Source organism: Cydia pomonella, chromosome 1 (genome assembly GCF_033807575.1).
Source record: "Cydia pomonella isolate Wapato2018A chromosome 1, ilCydPomo1, whole genome shotgun sequence".
NCBI lineage: Eukaryota > Metazoa > Arthropoda > Insecta > Lepidoptera > Tortricidae > Cydia > Cydia pomonella.
Window position 1 is genome coordinate 2,996,912 of NC_084703.1, and position 20,166 is coordinate 3,017,077.

General features: G+C 39.0%; 1 protein-coding gene across 6 annotated transcripts in view; it reads left to right on the plus strand.

The window, feature by feature from the left end:
• The window catches only part of LOC133526503 (adenylate cyclase type 5-like), a 472,750-nt gene that overhangs the window by 380,410 nt on the left and 72,174 nt on the right, over positions 1-20,166 (plus strand). For all 6 annotated transcript variants that reach the window (XM_061863171.1, XM_061863191.1, XM_061863199.1 and 3 more), the window contains exon 12: positions 12,294-12,386. In XM_061863171.1, coding sequence (XP_061719155.1) covers positions 12,294-12,386 — 93 coding nt within the window. The remainder of the gene's footprint in view (positions 1-12,293; positions 12,387-20,166) is intronic.

The following is a 20,166-nucleotide window of genomic DNA, read 5'->3' on the forward strand; positions in this document are numbered from 1 at the left end:
AGCTGGCTTTCGCTTCATCTATTGAATCTCATATATCTATGGAAAAAAGGCATAACGAGTGGCGGAAGAAAGGCCCATCAGCGAGATCTTCTTCCTCGCGTTGTCCCGGCATTTTGCCACGGCTCATGGGAGCCTGGGGTCCGCTTGACAACTAATCCCAAGATTTGGCGTAGGCACTAGTTTTTACGAAAGCGACTGCCACCTAACCTTCCAACCCAGAGGGTAAACTAGGCCTTGTTGGGATTAGTACGGTTTCCTGACGATGTTTTCCTTTATCCATCAGCGAGATGAAAAAAAAAAACAAGAAGTAATTTGGTGGAGACTGTCCCAAAAAAGACTGGATTTCACGAAATTTCATCAGAGTTGCATATGAAGTCGCAGGCAAAAGATAGTGTTTTCTTAAGGTGTTTAGTCCGGGTGGCGTTCGATTTTAATACAAACTTTTAGCATAATTTCATTTAACTAATATTGAAACTCATAATAAACATTATGTTTAAAAACAAAACACATAATGTTGTTAGTCATACTAATTAAATGACAGAATGCTGTATAATCATAAAACTCCTTCATAACAATCTTTAGGAATAATTTTACTTGTTATAATATAACATACTTACATTTCGTATTATAATTAAAATGTAGTACAAACTTATAACAAATGATCAGTACCCCTAGTGTAAATAAATTCGATTTCCAAACGTGACGTACGCGTTTGCGTTTAGTCTCATTTTGTATTGAATTTCGAAAGAGCGCGCCAAGCGGGACGTTTTGGAAACTCAAAATCCTATACAAAATGAGACTTAACGCAAACGCGTTCGTCACGTTATGATGTCGATCAAAGTTACACTAGGGGTACAGGTGACATAAAGTTCTATTATATATTTGGTGTCAATGAAACTATTAAATTATACAACAATCTACCTACTCGACTTTAAGGCTGGTCGCCGTTAGGTACGACGACGGGCGAAGCGAGGACCTCTACTACTCACCTCGGCTAGCAACAACCTCTCCTCTTGACGTCCACGAGCGCACTGCGAGCGCCCTTTGATTCGCGGCAAAAACCGACAATCGTCGGCTCGCTGCGAGTTGCTCGTGTAGCGTTCGTCGCAGGCTCGCGAACCACGTACACACTATGTTTTCGGTAACAGTAACGGTTACAGTTACGTGCAACGTTACAGGTTCAGAAATCAGTACGCAGCAAACGTCGGCTCGCTGCAAGCCCTACGCGTATCCGCTCGCAGCAGGTTTGCGAACCACGTACACACTATGTTTTTTGTAACAGTAACGGTTACAGTTACGTGCAACGTTACAGGTTCAGAAATGAGTACGCTGTAAACATCGGCTCGCTGCAAGCCCGACGCGTACCCGCTCGCAGCAGGTTCGCGAACCACGTACACACTATGTTTTTTGTAACAGTAACGGTTACAGTTACGTGCAACGTTACAGGTTCAGAAATGAGTACGCTGTAAACATCGGCTCGCTGCAAGCCCGACGCGTACCCGCTCGCAGCAGGTTCGCGAACCACGTACACACTATGTTTTTTGGTTACAGTGCATGCAACGGTTACGGTTACAGCTCGCTAATGAGTACACGGCTTTAGGTAGAACAGCGAACATATGGGGAGAACCATATGTCTCGGAAATGGTATTTTTGCTTGTCCATTTTCACTAGGCGTTTATATGCCTTCAACATTATGATGGTTTTCATGAATGAAAAATGTTCTGAGTATAAAATATACAAAGTGAACATTATACTGGTTGCCTGTTTGAAAATACTTTATTATGCTATTAGACTATTATTATTTTATTTATTTATTATTATAACAAATCATCATTTTTGCATTTCAAAATTATGCAATCCAAATTATGCAAAATGAATATTCCCAAAAAGTTATTATTAAAAACATTACACGCCCGTTTAGTCCATGTGATATCATATTGAGATCAAATTTCAAAGTTGTAATGCCGCCCCAGGCTGTACAGAAGTCATGCTTTGAGTGTCCCCAGGACAATGCCATTCAGTGCATTGCTGGAGCCGTAGTGTTGTACACTACTACAGTCTTTAGGACTGGAATTATTTTATAGACTCTCATTGTTATGTCAAAAGTTGAGTTCTTTTTAAGGGGGTCCCTAACGCCAATGACCTTAGTTTTCTAACGTTTTTTATAGCTTATCATATTAACAGCAACGGCTGTAAGCGATATATTATACCTTATTTACTTCAAAGTTCACTGTCTTCGAGATATTAGGCATCAAAATTGAACAATTTTATGCCAAAAAACTGGTTTACTGGCCATAACTTTTGTGTTAATTAGTTTAAAATTAAAATTTCTGACCAGTTTTTAGAGACGTCAAAGACGAACCCAAATGTGTAGATTTCGTACATGTAAAAACGTTAACAGCGATGTAGTAACGAAAATGGTGTTTTTTAGACAATGTTTAAAAAATATATAAAAAAATAAGTATTCATTTATTTCTAAATCCGGCAGACCAGAATGGAGATGAAAGATTGAAGAACCGATAGCAGTTTGTCTTATAATTCTATCTGTAGTGCAAATGTAGGAGTAACAACTCAAAACTAGTCAAAAATCGATGATAACCGCGGGGAGCCCCTTAAGTTGTCTTGGCGGACAACTTAAGGGGCTCAAAATATTTGCAAAAAGAAATCAAATCGCGTTGCTTTTACATGTACAGTCAGCTGCAGAGTAAAGGTATCCTCCCTGCATAGAAGTTATGCAAAGGTGTTAAGCTAATAGTATTACTGATTGTACGTGTCATGGTTAAGTAAACAATGTATTTCAATAAAGCCACAATTAATAGATTCTCATATAGAATGTGAACATAGATGTATTATATATTTAATAAATAATAAAATAATAATAATAAATAAATATTATACGACATTATTACACAAATTGACTAAGTCCCACGGTAAGCTCAATAAGGCTTGTGTTGAGGGTACTTAGACAACGATATATATAATATATAAATATTTATAAATACTTAAATACATAGAAAACACCCATGACTCGGGAACAAACATCCATGCTCATCACACGAATAAATGCCCTTACCAGGATTTGAACCCGGGACCATCAGCTTCGTAGGCAGGGTCACTACCCACTAGGCCAAACCGGTCGTCAAATATTTAGTCTTAAAATAACATTTTTTTAACAAGCTTTGATTTGTATTGTAATATTACTGTCCCTTTCCTTATGTATAACCATTTCTGTGATAATCTTATAGCGGCCTCGATAACTTTATTCAAATCTAGAGAGAGCCTTCAATATTACAGACCTTATCTTATTAATTCCGTCCTTTTATGTCACATTCCAAAAATCTTGAACCAGGAGTCTAAACATGGTTTTTATTAAGCGTAGTGTCATATAAAACTTCGTTCGACGTTTGACGATGTACTACGATTTCCATCTTGGCTAAGCTCCCTGAGTAATAAACGTCTGTTTGAATTTCTGAATGATTACCTAATCAACGCAGAGATAGACAAATATAGAGAGTGAACTAGCGATATTTCCACGTGAGCCCTCACAACATTTATCTCAGAATTAGACTCGTGGCAATCCAGTTAGTACTAGCTAGTGTTGGTTAAAACTCGAGTCTTCCGAGTCCTCTGCTTTAAGACTCGACTCAGTTTTTCAGATTGATAATGGAGTCAAAGCTCGTTTTTTTACTTTTAAGATGAGAGACTTTCGTAGAGATTTGTTTTTTTTTTTAATTTACCTACTCGTATGCACAAAAAAATCATCAGTTTTCACGTAAAGCTGATGAGTGAGATACACAAATCATACAATGATGCCTTTTTTCAAATTTCAAACTTTACTTTTAATTAGATAAAACCTATAAAATTGTTGATGGAGTTCTTATTCGGAGGCTTAAATCTTTTTGAGATGCTCTTAGAAAAGACTCAATAAAGCTCCACTCAGGGCTTAAAAGACTCGGAAATGTACGAGCGCTGAGTCTCATAAAACGAGTTCGACAAATCGAGACTCAAAAGACTCGAGATTTATCGATACTAGTACAGTACCAACCCTAGCCATCCGGCGTCGCTCAAGAAATGTTTAGCTCGGGAAGGAGCTGCTTTCCACATGGTTGGCTGGATTTTAATATGTATCGACACGTGTATCTGCGGAGCATTCACCTCCTAGTTTATTCTTATTGTAACAAAAATATTGCACTCTGGTGTTGTAATTCTAGATTGTTAACCAAGGGATGAAAGGCACTCATATCTGCCGAGGTGTAGTTTGGCTCGAATGCCGTAAGAGCGACAATAGTCCGAGGCTGAAATGATGCTTTTCACCTGAGTTTGACACTAGGTATATATATCGCACTGTATAACAGTACAAGTTACAAGTCCTAATTTATTTGGGCGGACGGACGGATGAACGGACGGACGGACGTACAGACCGACAGACAGACAGACAAACGGACGCTGTCCGTCCGAGTATTAGTAATAGGGTCCCTGGAATTACCCTTTGGGTACGGAACCCCAAAAAGTAACGGAGCCCTCTAGTCCGGCCATCAGCACTGGAGGGCTTCGTCACTTTCTCAGTTTATAATCTGCCCCCCTCTTAACATCCGTTTCCTCCCGGAAGCCGCCATTGTCGAGCCGGAGACAGATATTATCTCGATCCGTGTTCGTTTTTTGTTCCGGCTTTGTCCTGTCAGCTTCAATTAGCGATATTAAATCGATTTGCGGTATTTCTCGGTCGTTGTTTGACGAGTTTCGTAACAGTAACAGTAGATAGGTATGCCATCCTTTTCCGGTTTTTAGCATACGGCCTGCTTGATGGCAAGCAGTCACCGTAGCCCATAGATGCCTGCAGCTCTAGAGGTGTTACATACGCGTTGTCGACCTTTTAAAAACCTGTTCATTCCTTTTTTGAAGAACCCTATACTGTAGATCCTCAGGAAAACCTTACCAAGGAGCTCATTCTACAGCCGGAGCGTCCGCGGGAGGCAATTCCTCTTAAAACGCACAGTGCGCTACCATTTAGGTGTGAGGATGAACTCCCTGCCGACGGCGAGCGAAAGAGCGAGGGTTTTTATCAACAAATTGGAAGAACTAAATGTAGCCTGCTCTTAAAGGCGACTCCAGTTGTTAAATCCTCCCAGCATTTTGGCTTATAGGTTTTGGCCGACACTAGAGCAAACCTTCAGTTTCAGTTTCGGCAAAAAATCCAGTCAGGTCGGACACTAGTTTTGTGCTGGAGCAACTACATGTAACCCCCGACGCAATAAGAGTGTTATTATGTTTGACGCCAATGTCTGTCTATCTGTGGCATTGTAGCTCTGGAGCACATCTCCTGCTTGCGATTGCGGTCACACCAAGCAGACGATTGAGCACGTCGTATTGGAATGCCCCCTCACTAAATACCCAGGACACGCAGAAGACTTCAAGACCATCTCCTATTCAGTAGCTGCCTACCTGAAGCGGGCAAAAATTTAAAACACTAACTGATCTGTATTTATAATTTCTATTAATTTTGACCATTTATTGAAAAAAAAAAAAAAACTCCCATCTCAAAGGCCGGCAACGCACTTAAAACCCCTCTGGTGTTGCAGGTGTCCATGGGCGGCGGTAATCGCTTACCATCAGGTGAAAAAAAAAACATCCTGTGATGTAGAATTTGCCCTACGATAAACCGATGGGCCGTTTTCGATACGGTTTTTTTTTACGTGAAAACAATTTTCTTGCGATTGTCCTTAGCTGTTTGATAGAAATCGATCCAGCAGTTTGAAGGGTATCAGCTCTTTTCCAAAATGATGTAAGGTATTTTTGGTATAATTTTATTTGTATGGTATATAGTGTAAGGGTTTTTCAATATTGAATTTCATAGCTTTTAAAAGGAAAAGATTAGTTTTAAAGCGTTAGCTCTGTAACCTGTATATCTGCTGTTCTAGAAGAAATGGATCAGAATAATAAACTAGTATACAAGTTGAAAACTCCATACGCGACCGAACCAAAGATTAGTTTAGGTATAGAAGAGTAGATAATGATGACCCATGTTGAATTTTATAACAAAATATAGTGATATAGATAGCAAATGATAGATAATGTGGATATTAGACGACCGGTTTGGCCTAGTGGGTAGTGACCCTGCCTACGAAGCTGATGGTCCCGGGTTCAAATCCTGGTAAGGGCATTTATTCGTGTGATGAGCATGGATGTTTGTTCCTGAGTCATGGGTGTTTTCTATGTATTTAAGTATTTATAAATATTTATATATTATATGTATCGTTGTCTAAGTACCCTCAACACAAGCCTTATTGAGTTTACCGTGGGACTTAGTCAATTAGTGTAATAATGTCGTATAATGTCGTATAATATTTATTATTACAATAATATATGGAAATGATAAAAAAATACAAGATCTAAAAAACTTCTTACTTACTTCCAATAAGATTCCTTGCATTTTATCACAAAAAAAAAACAAGTAGATGCGTACGCACCATCGCTGGCTACCATTCATGTGCGGACGAAAAACCGACATCGTGACCATCCTATGGTGTTATTCTAATATTGAGGTATTTTCACAATATTATTAGGCACAATGTGAATTTCAATTATTTTATGATGAACGTTACGACTGAATATATCGAATCTAGCGACCTTCACCAATGAGGAGTTATGGTCGTAGTGTGAAAAGCTCCGGTGGTTTCGCGGCCTTTTGCGAACTGCATCGCGGCCATTTGTGGTACTGGGAAACCTGACAGATGTCAAAGGTGTATGCTTGACCGCATTTAGAGACTAAAATGTCATATAAAGTTTTTTGAAACCGGTCTTCTTTAAGATATTATGACAATTCTTGTGCAAATGGGTATCTATTAACTTAATGAAATACGCCTTTTGGTTGAGACGCTACCACTATGTGACTTGGTTTAGACATACATACTGACAGACATTAAAGTTTTAAAAGAAACCCGCAATTTTTATCTGTAAATAATTAAAAAACTTTACTTATTCGTTGTATAAATAAATAACGTATTGTGTGCTGAAAACGCCTGACCAAAACTTATATACCATTTTTTGGTCCTCATGGCCTCAGGAATGCGTGGTTAAAATCTGTCAGATTTTACCAGCCCACGGTGTATATTATAATAATATGTATGTTAGTTTTAAGGTATATATGGGATAATAGTTGCCTGAAAATAAAGATGTTCATTCATTCATATAAAAAAATAGGCAGGGTTACTACCAACCAGACTAGAAGGCCGACGAACTACCCTTCTATCAGTTATAACTCTTTGACCGAGTGAACTGAACGAATGAACTTTCTCGGTTAGATACGGAACGTGACTCGCGTGAGATGTGATGTTATGCATTGAATTGATATTATATTCAGCGTATCATGAGTTCAGCTATTTTTCAACTGGATTCCGAATAGAAGCGGGTACCTGACTCTGATTAATTTTGTTTATGTAGTTTAGTTTATTTATTGGTAAAATTTATTTTTCTTTGTTTGAACGGGTACACAAAATATCAAAATAAACTATCTTACCTATAGTGACGGAATTAACACGCATTGAGTGCACTGTGTTTTTGAATCGAGTATTTTCTGTTTGCGTAACTGCTATCTGTGTTTTGTTAGTTGGTTTTAAACGTTTTGCCGCCAATGACGGATATATCCGCACCGTACGTCCAACGCGGAAAACGGATTAATCCGTCACAGACAACAGAGCAACATAGACCTACCAGCATATGCATAAAGTTCAATTTGAGTTTTGAGACTTCGGTGACGTGGCGTCCGAGTGACAGCTTTCGAAAAGGATAACCGCTTGGGACCGGCTTTGTTGAATTTTAAACCGTTTAGGTTCTGAAATAATATCTGAAATATATATCGTTGTCTAAGTACCCTCAACACAAGCCTTATTGAGCTTATTTATTTATTTATTATCTTCTTTTTCAGAGCCTATTTCCCGTCTCTTGGGGTCGGCCCTCCTAGTCCTAAAACGCCATTCTGGGCGTTTTTGTGCATTTTCGGGTTTTAAATCCGTCGTCTTCATGTCCTTGGAAATAGTTCCCATCCAGGTCGTCGGACGGCGACCTGGACCTCTTTTTGGTTCTTCGATTCCATGACGACCCTTGTCATGTGCCCTTTGTTTCGCCTCACGACATGACCCCATCCTAGGCGATTTTCCTGGAGTTTGTGATAAATGTAATATATAAATATTTATATATGTATACTTAAATACATAGAAAACGCCCATGACTTAGGAACAATTATTCGTACCCGTCAGCTCATCATTCAAATATGTACCTATGTACAGGCGCGGATACAAGGGGGGGGGCATAGGGGCAATGCCCCCCCCCTAAAACCCTGGCTCTCACATTACTAAATTGAGTAAATTTTATTTTTTCTGTGCAAAAATATATGATTTTCTCAAAATGGCCCCCCCCTAAGCCAAATCTTGTATCCGCGCCTGCCTATGTATGTAAGACAGGTAAGATACAATTTTTAAAAAATGTTGGCAATGTACATAGGCGAACTTATCCCTATAAGGGATCTCTTCCAGTCAACATTACCAGAATTTGAACCCGGGACTATTGGCTTCATAGGCAGGGTCACCACCCACTAGACCAGATAGGTCGTCTTTGACAACCTAGGAGACTTTCATAAACGCTTTTAATTCTGATTATGCGAAACATGTCTACCAAATAACTGATGTCGAATAGCCGTCAGCATTCGTCGCAATCGTGCACATATCCACATAACACGCTCTTCTGAAAGGTTCTAAGTATGGAAACAATTTCGGATGCGGGTCGGCTATAGGCAGAGAGCTGATGGTAAACATTTTTTTTTTGCAAAAGACATTGTTACACAAATTGACCAAGTCCCACAGTTAAGTTGTAAGCTCATTAAGGCTTGTGTTGTGGGTACTTATACATGGAAGCGCTGGTGGCCTAACGGTAAGAGCGTGCGACTTGCAATCCCGGAGGTCGCGGGTTCAAAGGTTCAAACCCCGGCTCGTACCAATGAGTTTTTCGGAACTTATAGACGAAATATCATTTGATATTTACCCGTCGCTATTCGGTGAAGGAAAACATCGTGAGGAAACCGGAGTAATCCCAACAAGCTCTGGGTTGGAAGGTCAGCTTTCGTAAAAACTTGGGATTAGTTGTCAAGCGGACCCCAGGCTCCCATGAGCCGTGGCAAAATGCCGGAACAGCGCGAGGAAGAAGAAGAAGACTTAGATACATAGAAAACAACCATGATTCAGCGAAATATTTGTGTTCACCACACACATAAATGCCATTACTAGGATTTGAACCTGGGACCATCGGCTTCATGTCACTGATCATCAGGATCACTATCCACTAGGCCAGACTTCTCGTTAAAATTACTGTTTAATGTAAGAAATTACGAGTACTGTAAGTTCCTACTCAGTTTGTAACAACCTAAGACGAAAGTGGTGGACGCGCGCGAAATCGCCTTTTCATACAAAAGTAGTTCTCATTTTCCTCTCTGTATATTAACATTATTGAAAATATTTTGACATAATTTGTTGTATATCAACCACAGTTACGCCCCTACGTTTAATGATTTTTCGAGCTATATTTTATAGCTACGTAGCATTTGGAATGAAATTGATTTTACAGCAGGTTAAGGTGATCGAACGATTTTTTTATCTCGGAGTGGGCGAGTGATTGGGAGGGGAGGGACTCGCCGCTCCTGTCCCCTCTCTCCTGGTGAGAGGGGGGGAAAACTTTGCTGTTTGCTAGAGCGCCATGGGATCGAGTACACACGACTAGCGAGAAAATCTTGTACATGAGTATTTTCAGAAAAAAACATTACCTTTTACTTTTTTTGGAAAATCCTTCAATGTTTGGGATATTTCTACTCGAAATCACGAGGACCATCAATATAAAAAGAGAAAATAAGTGTCCGAAAACAATTAACAGATTTTTGACACATCACACCCAATCTTTGTATGATAAACTGGAGACATTACTTTCTTCGTGAGTCTTAGTCAAAATAACCCAAGAGTTGATAGTTATCCGAAAAAAGTAAATGGTACACTTTTTTTCTGAAAACCCCCACTTGCCGAGAAAGAGGTTGTTGCCTTCGTGACTAGCTCCTAGACTATGACCCGGGGCGTAGCGTGTCTCTATTGACGTTCGCATTCTGCCCGAATGATCACCACTCCTATAGGTTACGATCCCGACCTTTGTTTCGTATTTTTCTTTGAATCGACCACACTGTTGGCTTACTCGTCAAGCTTATTTCTATGAGAAGGTACTTTGGGTCTTCGTTTCAATTTCAGTAAAATTTTATTCAGTTGGTTACCGTTCACACTTAACCATCTATCCGCCTATGACTTGATATAAAGTCAATACATTTCGTGCCCCATACGCCACGACTTCATATCGAGTCGTGTTTTTGGTCGGGTTTGTATACGTGCAATTTTTGACGTGGCTTCAATGACACTTCATTGACCTGGCGGTGAAAATAAGGTTAACTGATTTGTATACCTTATTGTACAGTCAGCATCAATAGTAGCGGATGAAACAACGCGCCAAAAGTATCTGATATTCCGGATATTTTTTCCAAATATAGATACTACTACTACTACTACTTAATGGCGCAGCGACCCAAAATGAGTCTTGGCCTCCGACACGAGTACACGCCAGTTGTCTCGATCCTGCGCCATCTCCCGCCAGTTATCGGCCTGGAGATCGCGCAAGTCCGCTTCAACAGCATCGCCCCAGCGATATCTGGGACGTCCGATAGGCCTCCGCCCTACCGGGCGTCCCAGGTATGCCCTTTTAGCGCCGCGATCCTCCTCCATTCTCAAAACGTGGCCAAATATATATAAATCTCTAAAATTTACATTCAAAAGTATATCTTTTACCGTCTTAATTGTTCTACATATAGAACCACCTCATTTTGTTAAGCTGTTTCAGAATGGTAGATACTTTTGATACCTTGTTTGATCCGCTACTTTTGATGCTGACTGTACAATCAGTTGAGTTGCTATTTGAATAGTATCGACGTTAATTCGATGCATTCGCGATGTCGTGAGGTGATCTTTTTGTGGAAGAATGTGAGCGAATAACTGGCGAACGCGAAGCGGCGCGGCACGTTTGAATTCAATCCTTTGATACCTATAGAAGTGTCCTACGTGGGCGATCTGGTTGTCAACGCGAATGCCGTTGGGCCGCCGCGCCGCGCCGTGCCGCGCCGCGTTACATTCGCGAGTTATTCTCTCACGTAAGCCGCTGCGTTACCTATGTATTTTCAAATGTTTTGTTTTACGTTAGGATATTTACCAACAATGTAATTTTATTCTATTTGTTTGTTCGTGTGGGAATTGTAATATGTTTCGAATTCGAATTGATCGATTGAACAGCGATATACTCGGCCTGGTTCTAATAAGCAACTCATGTATAACTCCAATTAATTTATGTTAATTATTTATTAATTAATCGTATGGCATATATACATGTCACTGGTTTACATTTTTTATGGTTGACAACTAATTCTGTACCCCTAGTGTAAATTTATTCGATAGCGAGACGTGACGTACGCGTTTGCGTTAAGTCTCATTTTGTATGGGATTTTAAGTTTCCAAAACGTCCCGCTTGGCGCGCTGTTTCTAAATCCCATACAAAATGAGACTTAACGCAAACGCGTACGTCTCGTCATGCTAATGAATAAATGGGGGCTTCGGGGTTCTGTTCTCTCTTCCAGTCAACGAAATAAAACACGTAAAAAGTTTTAACATATTATGAGTATATTTTTTAGCTTCCTGAGCGTACTCCAGGCTCCCTATTTTTGGCCAAGCGTTACCGGAGATCTCCGATTTAACTTGGGCAATAATGCTTTTTTATACGTCCGAGTGTTCTGCTCCAAAGTTCTCAGCCGATCCTCGTGAAATTTTGTAGGCCGATTCGATGATTAATATTTTCTTTGTAGATTCATTTTTTTTGTAATTTTTCGAAATGGCGGAGCCATACATTTAACAATTAAGTTTTAACATTTAACTATTAAATTACGCTCGCGAGGTCTACATCTCACTATTAATACCAGTACCCCTAGTGTAAATATTTTCGACAGCGAAACGTGACGTACGCGTTTGCGTTAAGTGTCATTTTGTATGAGATTTTTGACTTTCCAAAACGTCCCGCTTGGCGCGCTGTTCAAAAACCCATACAAAATGAGACAACGCAAACGCGTACGTCACGTTTCGCTATCGACTAAATTTACACTAGGGGTACTGGAAGGTGATTATGATGAAATAATAATACTAATCGTAACGTTGGTCTGTTTGTTGCAGCATCCTGTTCGCTGACATTTGCGGATTCACCTCGCTGTCAGACCAGTGTACCGCCGAGGAGCTGGTGCGGCTGCTTAATGAGCTCTTTGCCAGGTAAGAAAATAGACAGACATATATTAAAACTGATTATAAGGCATGTTATAGTCATACTTGTTAAAATAAATACCTTCAATGTACGCTGTCTGTCGTCAGTACAACTGAAGTTGTTTTAAACAAAACAAAATTCGCAATACATTGTGTCTTAGATTAAACTTTATGATAAAGTGTGATAAAGTCAAAATACAACTTATTTTTAAATAAATAAATAAATAATAATAAATAAATATTATAGGACATTATTACACAAATTGACTAAGTCCCACAGTAAGCTCAATAAGGCTTGTGTTGTAGGTACCTAGACAACGATATATATTAAATAATTAAATACATAGAAAACACCCATGACTCAGAAACAAATATCCGTGTTCATCACACAAATATATGCTCTTACCAGGATTAGAACCCGGGACCATCAGCTTCATAGGCAGGGTCACTACCCACTAGGCCAGACCGGTCGTCAAACTTTTAAATGTAGCTTTGAGGAGTACAGCCTACCGTTTAAATTTTTGCTCCCGTTACAGACGACACCCGGTATATGCATAATTAGAGCATTTTAACTTACCTAAATATCTATTTGCCTTATAGGTTCCACTTAGTTTTTAGGGTTCCTAACCCAAAGGGTCAAACGGGATCCTATTACTGAGACTTCGCTGTCCGTCCATCCGTCCATCTATCCGTCTGTCACCAGGCTGTATCTCATGACATGAACCGTGATAGGTAGCTAGACAGTTGAAATTTTCACAGATGATGTATTTCTGTTGCTGCTATAACAACAAATACTAAATAAAAGAACAGAATAAAATTAATATTTAAGGGGGGCTCCCATACAACAATTTTTTTTGCCGTTTTTATAAATAATGGTACGGAACCCTTCGTGCGCGAGTCCGACTCGCACTTGCCCGGTTTTTATTTCATGTTAGTCTATTTTGTTATGCACCGCGTATGCAAAATATTTGCGCAGCGTTCGAGATTGCATAATAGATGCACATTTTGCATTTCTTATTACGCTGGGATTTTCTAGAGGGCTCCAGTTGCGAACAAATTAGCGTGGACATTGACTGAGTACAAGTACTGCGTACAAGTCGTGGCGAACAGAGTAGGTATGAAGCGAATACATTAACTTTGCATCTATACGCAAATTATAAGATTAGAATAAATAAACTAAATAATTATAGGGACATTCTTACACAAATTGACTAAGTCCCACGGTAAGCTTAAGAGTTGGTCTCATAGTGAAAGTTGCTCCGTATGACCTATACAGCGTGTACCCACCCCACTTTCAGAAGCTGGTGTAACACGTTGTATAGCATCATCATAAGAATAAGAATAATATTTATTTCAAGAATTTGGCATTACAAGACCAGCAGTACATTGATCCCCACACTAGGCTCAGCCTGTCACGTGGGAATCTCAGAGAAGTATCGAAATGGTGCGGTTCTCATTTTAACAGAATACATTATTGTTAAAACTAAATTAAATAAGATTTTTTTAATTATATGACTAACTATCAAACTAAGCACAAAAACAGTTAAAAAGGTCTCAGTAAGTTGTATGTAAGTGAAAGTGTTTATGTGAGGGTATGTGTGTATATATGTGAGTATGTATGTATGAATATGTGCGTGTGTATAACTACGAAATGTGAGAGAAAACAAAATAAAAGAAAAGTAGCTGTAGAAGTTATTCATCTTTCGGGAGCAGACGCAATTGAATATTGTCGTCTACTACAGTCATTTCAAAATATCCTCTGACTCATCATAGTTCCAAGAAAGTAGTAGGGGTTGGATATGCCTTTTTGCTTCAGTTAAGTTACAGTGCCTTATGTCGCAGATTTTTACTAATTTATTGTATAAATGCGGAAAGAGATAAGCCGAGAATCTCATAGCAAAAGCAGTTTTAACAGGGGGCTTGGGAATTTTGTACACTCTTTTTAGTATCATGTCTTGTAGATTAGGCTGACGACTGACCATATTGTGTACGTAAAGGGAAGCACGCAGTAAAAACAATCTACGAACACTTAAGACGTGCGCTTTAATAAAAAGTTCAGAAGTAGAATACCGTCGGGGGAGTCCTAGGCAGACTTTCAGAACTGCTCTTTGTGCTCGCTCTAAAGTGATTAAAGTTGATTTAGCAGAACCACCCCAAGCGAGTATACAATAACTTAAAATAGACTGACACAGAGCCAAATATACAACTCTAAGCAGGTGAGTATCCGCAACCTCCCGTAAAAGTTTCATAGTGTATATAAGTTTGCGAACCCTACCAGACGTCGCTGAAATATGTTTTTTAAAGTTAAGGTTCTCGTCGACTATAACGCCTAAGTATCTGAGTGAACTGGTTCTATTTATACCGTCACAGGAGCACGCAGAGGTAGGCGGTGTTATGCAAATGTGACTGTGGATTTTAAGACAAGAAAAGGCAGGTGGAGGACATGATGCCGCTGTTTTATGAAATCCGATAAATTTTGATTTGTCAGTGTTAAGGGTTAAAAGATTCTGGTTTAGCCAAGTGGATAGTCGTTGTAACCCTGCTGTAGCCACATCATAGGCGTCCCGCCATGAGTCACCATGAAACACTATGGCTGTGTCATCGGCGTAACATAAAACTTCACTATTTTTAAGGTCTAGCGACATGATGTCGTTGATATATGCAATGAATAACGTAGGACCAAGTATGCTGCCTTGTGGTACGCCGAATATCACAGGCTTCGCAGCACTAGTGACGTTTCCTATTTTAATATGCTGGCTTCTACTCGTAAGATAACTAGAAAACCAATCCAACGATTTTCCACGGATTCCAAAAGCCTCCAGTTTTCTGAGCAGGATGGGAATCGACACCGTGTCAAAGGCTTTTGCCAAATCGAGGAAAACACCAATGCATTCTTTGCCTTCATCAAGATGTGAAACGACAAGATCTGTTAATTTTTTTACAGCCTCATCCGTAGACTTTCCTTGGCGAAAGCCAAATTGACGGTCAGACAGGAGCTGATTTTTTTCCAGGAATTGGACAAGACGCTTGTGTACTAGCCGTTCAAGTAGTTTAGAATAAGCTCCAAGGAGTGAGATCGGCCGGTAGTTGTTTGGTGTATTAGTAGGCCCACCTTTGTGTATTGGAACTACGGCAGCGGTCTTCCAATCTTGAGGAAATGAACCCAACGAGAAACTAAGGTTAAAAATAGCCGAAAGTGGAGGAGATATAACATCACTAATAGATCTTAAAAGTCTATTACTTATACCATCTTGACCAGAGGCACTGTTAAGGTCTAATCTAAGTATAAGACTTTGAACTTCGTTCGGATCTGTAGGCTCGATACAAAAGGATCCTGAGGAATTATTACTTTTTGCAGTGACTACTTTCGAGGCTAAATTTTCTTGACTAGTGTTTAGTTTTAGTAATATGACCTCCGCAAGTTTCGAGCCGACTGTCGAAAAATAGGTGTTACATACGTCAAGGGACTCTGAAACTGTGGGTTTAATTTTAAGTAGATCGTCAGATGACTTAAAAGGAGCATTGCTATGTGTAATACGTCTAATCGAGTTCCACAACTTTTTAGGACAGTTTTTATTTTGGGCTAATTCTTTACAGTCATGTTCGGACTTAAGTTTTCTAAGAAGATTTCTATAGAAGTTTCTATAGCGAGTGAAAATTAACTTTTTGGACATATTAGCAGGATCTGTACGCGATTCCATGTGAAGTTTGTCTCTCAGTTTAGAACATTTAAGCAACCCTGGGGTCATCCAAGGCTGAAGGACATGTTTAGACCTGCTTAATCTTAAAACTTTTGAGTTATTGGATACTGCAGTAGAGACTTTAGTCGTAAAAAATTCTACAGCGTCGGAAAGGCTGGAGTTTTGCAAGACGGGGCTCCAATCTACGGCTTCTAATTCTGATCTCACTGTGGGGAAATCGATAGCAACTCTTGTGCGGGCAAGTTTGCTTTGTATATGTATTTTAGGCGAGATACCAACCATCGTGATATCATGATCAGTTAGGTCAGCGGTGCAGACAACGGATTCAGTCCGACAATTACCCGAAACAAAAATATGATCAAGGCACGATTTATTATGAGTCACAGTTAGTCATTCATCAACATTCCACGCAGACAAGGTCGAGCTTAGTTAGCTAGAAGTTTTTATAAACTGAAAAATAACGTGAGATAATTTTTTCTTGGAATTCATCCTCTAACAGGTACAAGTAGTACTACATAGGTTTGCAATTGAGTAGTCTAGTACTAAGTGGGGGGACTGGGAGGAGGCACTTTAACGGCCTCCACATAATTGCGGGTAGTAATATAATAAACCTCGGTAACAAGTTCCTGGAATCGAAACCAGAGTTCGGAAGTGACACTGGCATTAAAATTCCACAGCAAGCTTGGTTCTCCATACAAACGTAGTTACGCTCTCATTTTCGAACGACTAGCTAGATTGCTCTGAAACTTTGTACTTACAATAGGATAAGGTATATCTATGCCTGTAATTAGTTTATGTAGCTTCAGATACCTTAGTTAAAAAAATACAGCTTATTTAAGTTTTTCATACAAAACTTGTTTTTCTCTACCGTAATACCACCCAACTATAGTCCAAAGCTCCCAACTATGGTCCACAAATAAACTCAAGTTTTCTCGTTCAGGTGTGTATTTTACTATATTTTTGTAGTTCTAAGGCAAAGTATGTTTATAAATGGAAGGTAAAACTAGGAGTAAACCAAAAGGAACATTGGTATAGATACTTAATTTCCTTTTGAACTTGTGGACCATAGTTGCAGTATTGAACTATAGTTGGGTAGTTTTACGGTATTTGATTCGTTTTATAAGCTGGAGCTGTATAAACTAATTATAAGCATAGATTTAGATATATCTAATGTCATTGTTTGTGCAAAGTTTCATTACAATCCAACACGTGGTTTGAAAATGAGAACTCCGTTTGTATGGGAAGGTGAAATTGGCCCGAGCTTGCTGCGAACTCTTAAGGCTAAACGTAGAAAACATATTTTGACGTTTACTAGCTATATTTGTGTAAATAACCTCAAACGTCTTAAATCAAAGATCATCTATTTTCTTCTTGCTCGAATGCGCAAGATCGACAGAGAGGCAAATAGATTGCAGTAACGAGTTTACCGACTTTGAGTCGTCAATTAAATCGTTCGGATGCAACCGCAGATCTATAGTTACCGATAGATGGAGCAGATTAAAAGACAAAATCGCTAATTCGCATGTTTTTGGTGTAAGGCAGTGTCTTACCTGAGCGAATAACTCGCGAACGCGAAGCGGCGCGGGTGAATTCAATCCTTTGATACCTATGGCAGTGTCCTACGCGGGCGATCTCCGAATGCTGTTGAGCCGCCGCGCCGCGTCGCATTCGCGAGTCATCGCCCACGTAAGCCGCGCTGTAAGGAATAAGGAACGATACATTAAGAGCCAACAGGAGTGGTAATTTCTCCGTTCAAACGTACTCGACTGTTTCCTCCTTGGTTTTTGAAGCTGAAGCAATGATTTTTTCGACACAGATTATTATTATTAATATCTGTGTCGGACTGTTTTCCTCTTTTTGATATTTTTATTTCTTAAGGCTACTTCCAATATTCGAAAACGGCCTAATTTACTAGGCTGCAAAGAGAAACTTGGTTTTAAAAACTGACATCAATTAGCCTAAAAAGCAAAATAGTCTTAAACAGATAATTTTATTACCATTTAGATCTCAAAATTTCGTTACTTTTAGTTAAGTTTTGGAGGAGGAAAGAGTCGAGTATAAATCATAGATTCTTGAGATTTTTACGCAAGTTTTTCGCCTAACCCGGTGTTAGGATACCGCACTAGTTTAAGAAGCCGCTTTCGTTAGCGAGACGGATATATTCACCTAAAATATTTAAATCTCAGCTCCCGTATCCTCGTAAATGGACGTAAAGCGGACTTCAACAGAAAATGCCAATAATTTCTTCGTAATCTCGCTCTTTTGGCGGACAATCATGATTTTATCAACAGTTTAGATATTTAAATCTCTTATTTATTACTAATTAAAATATATGATAATTATTTATATTTAAGTTGTGACGACCGGTTTGGCCTAGTGGGTAGTGACCCTGCCTACGAAGCTGATGGTCCCGGGTTCAAATCTTGGTAAGGGTATTTATTCGTGTGATGAGCATGGATATTTGTTCCTGAGTCATGGGTGTTTTCTATGTATTTAAGTATTTATAAATATTTATATATTATATATATCGTTGTCTAAGTACCCTCAACACAAGCTTTATTGAGCTTACTGTGGGACTTAGTCAATTTGTGTAATAATGTCCTATAATAAAAAAAAAATAAAAAAATAAAAAAAAAAGTTAAAATAATCAACGTACGTCAAATGCTAACAAAATGTGTCATATTGTTTATATTATTTGCCATTTCTATTGACCTCTAATTAAAGGAAAAAAAAACCATCCTTTTAAATTTGTCAATATATGAATGACTTTTTTGACAGATTGTTCAAATGTTATTGACAATTTTTTGTAGATTGTGTCCTTTTTCGGAAATTACGTCTTATTATAATGAATGAATTTAAAATACATCCCAACATTGAACCATTTACAGCGTTCGTGGTCAACGGGAGATTGAAGAAAAATGTATTCGTCTTTCGGGCCGATTCGAACTTTAAGATACGTCAAATATTTCTTCAAACAAAAACGTCACTTTTGACACTGACTAATGTTTGACGTATTTTTAAGTTCGAATTGGTCCTTCTGTCAAAAATTACAATGTGCAAAACTAACCACTACTTACTAAAAATATTTAAGATACTATACATATTCAGGCAGGCTATGCATGGAATACGTACGATAAAATTGCGCTTATACGAGTATTAGGAAGTGCTCTGGGTACAGGTATTCTATACAAATATAGTACCGGAACCGGGGATTCTCGGTTCTTGTCATACAAACTCGGTAACGGGAGCATTCCCTACACAGTACGGGGAACTATTTATCCACCAAATTTATGAAGATCTGCTGTGACAGATTTTTTTTATCTTTATCGCCGGTCGCTATACCTGTCACTTTCACACTTACTTGTTAGAACGTGACCGTGCTACGGCCGCTGAAGCAAAAATATATTCAACTACAAAATAAATCAACCCATCTAGTGATAGGTCATCGTTGATTGCAGGCCCCAATCGAATATACGTCTCAGCTTCATTGCGAGATTACACTCTGTAGTATAAAGTCCAATACGCCATACATTTCCTATGCACTTGGGACGTTTTTGAACTGGGGCGTAATGCTAGCGACATTGCCATACGATTGACAACCTTATCGTATTGACTTAAGATCTAATGATCGGATTTCAATGATACATTCGGGGGCGTGAGCCTTGTGTATTAGCTAAGAACTACTGTCAAGATATTCAACTGAACGAAGATATTCGAGTAAATGGACCATAGATGACGCGCAGATTCATCAGATCTTACCTGTTGAATAGAAAAGGACCCAGAGCAATGAAAAACTTATTAAAAAATGATTATACACTTATATTCCTCTTAGCTACTTGTGTTTAAATGACTTACAATTGTACACTTTGTACAAACTTTATACCCTCTGTCATAAACTCTGAAACCTAATGAGATTAAGAACTACTCGAGGGTTTAGACATGCTCAACTTTTAATTTTAGACATATAGACGGTGCTCACGAGGAACCCGAAAGATTTTAACCACGTACTTCTGATGCCAAAAGAAGGAAAAAAAATTATATGAGTTTCAGTAAATTTCGGCAAAAAGCGCAAGCGGTTTTTTTTTTTC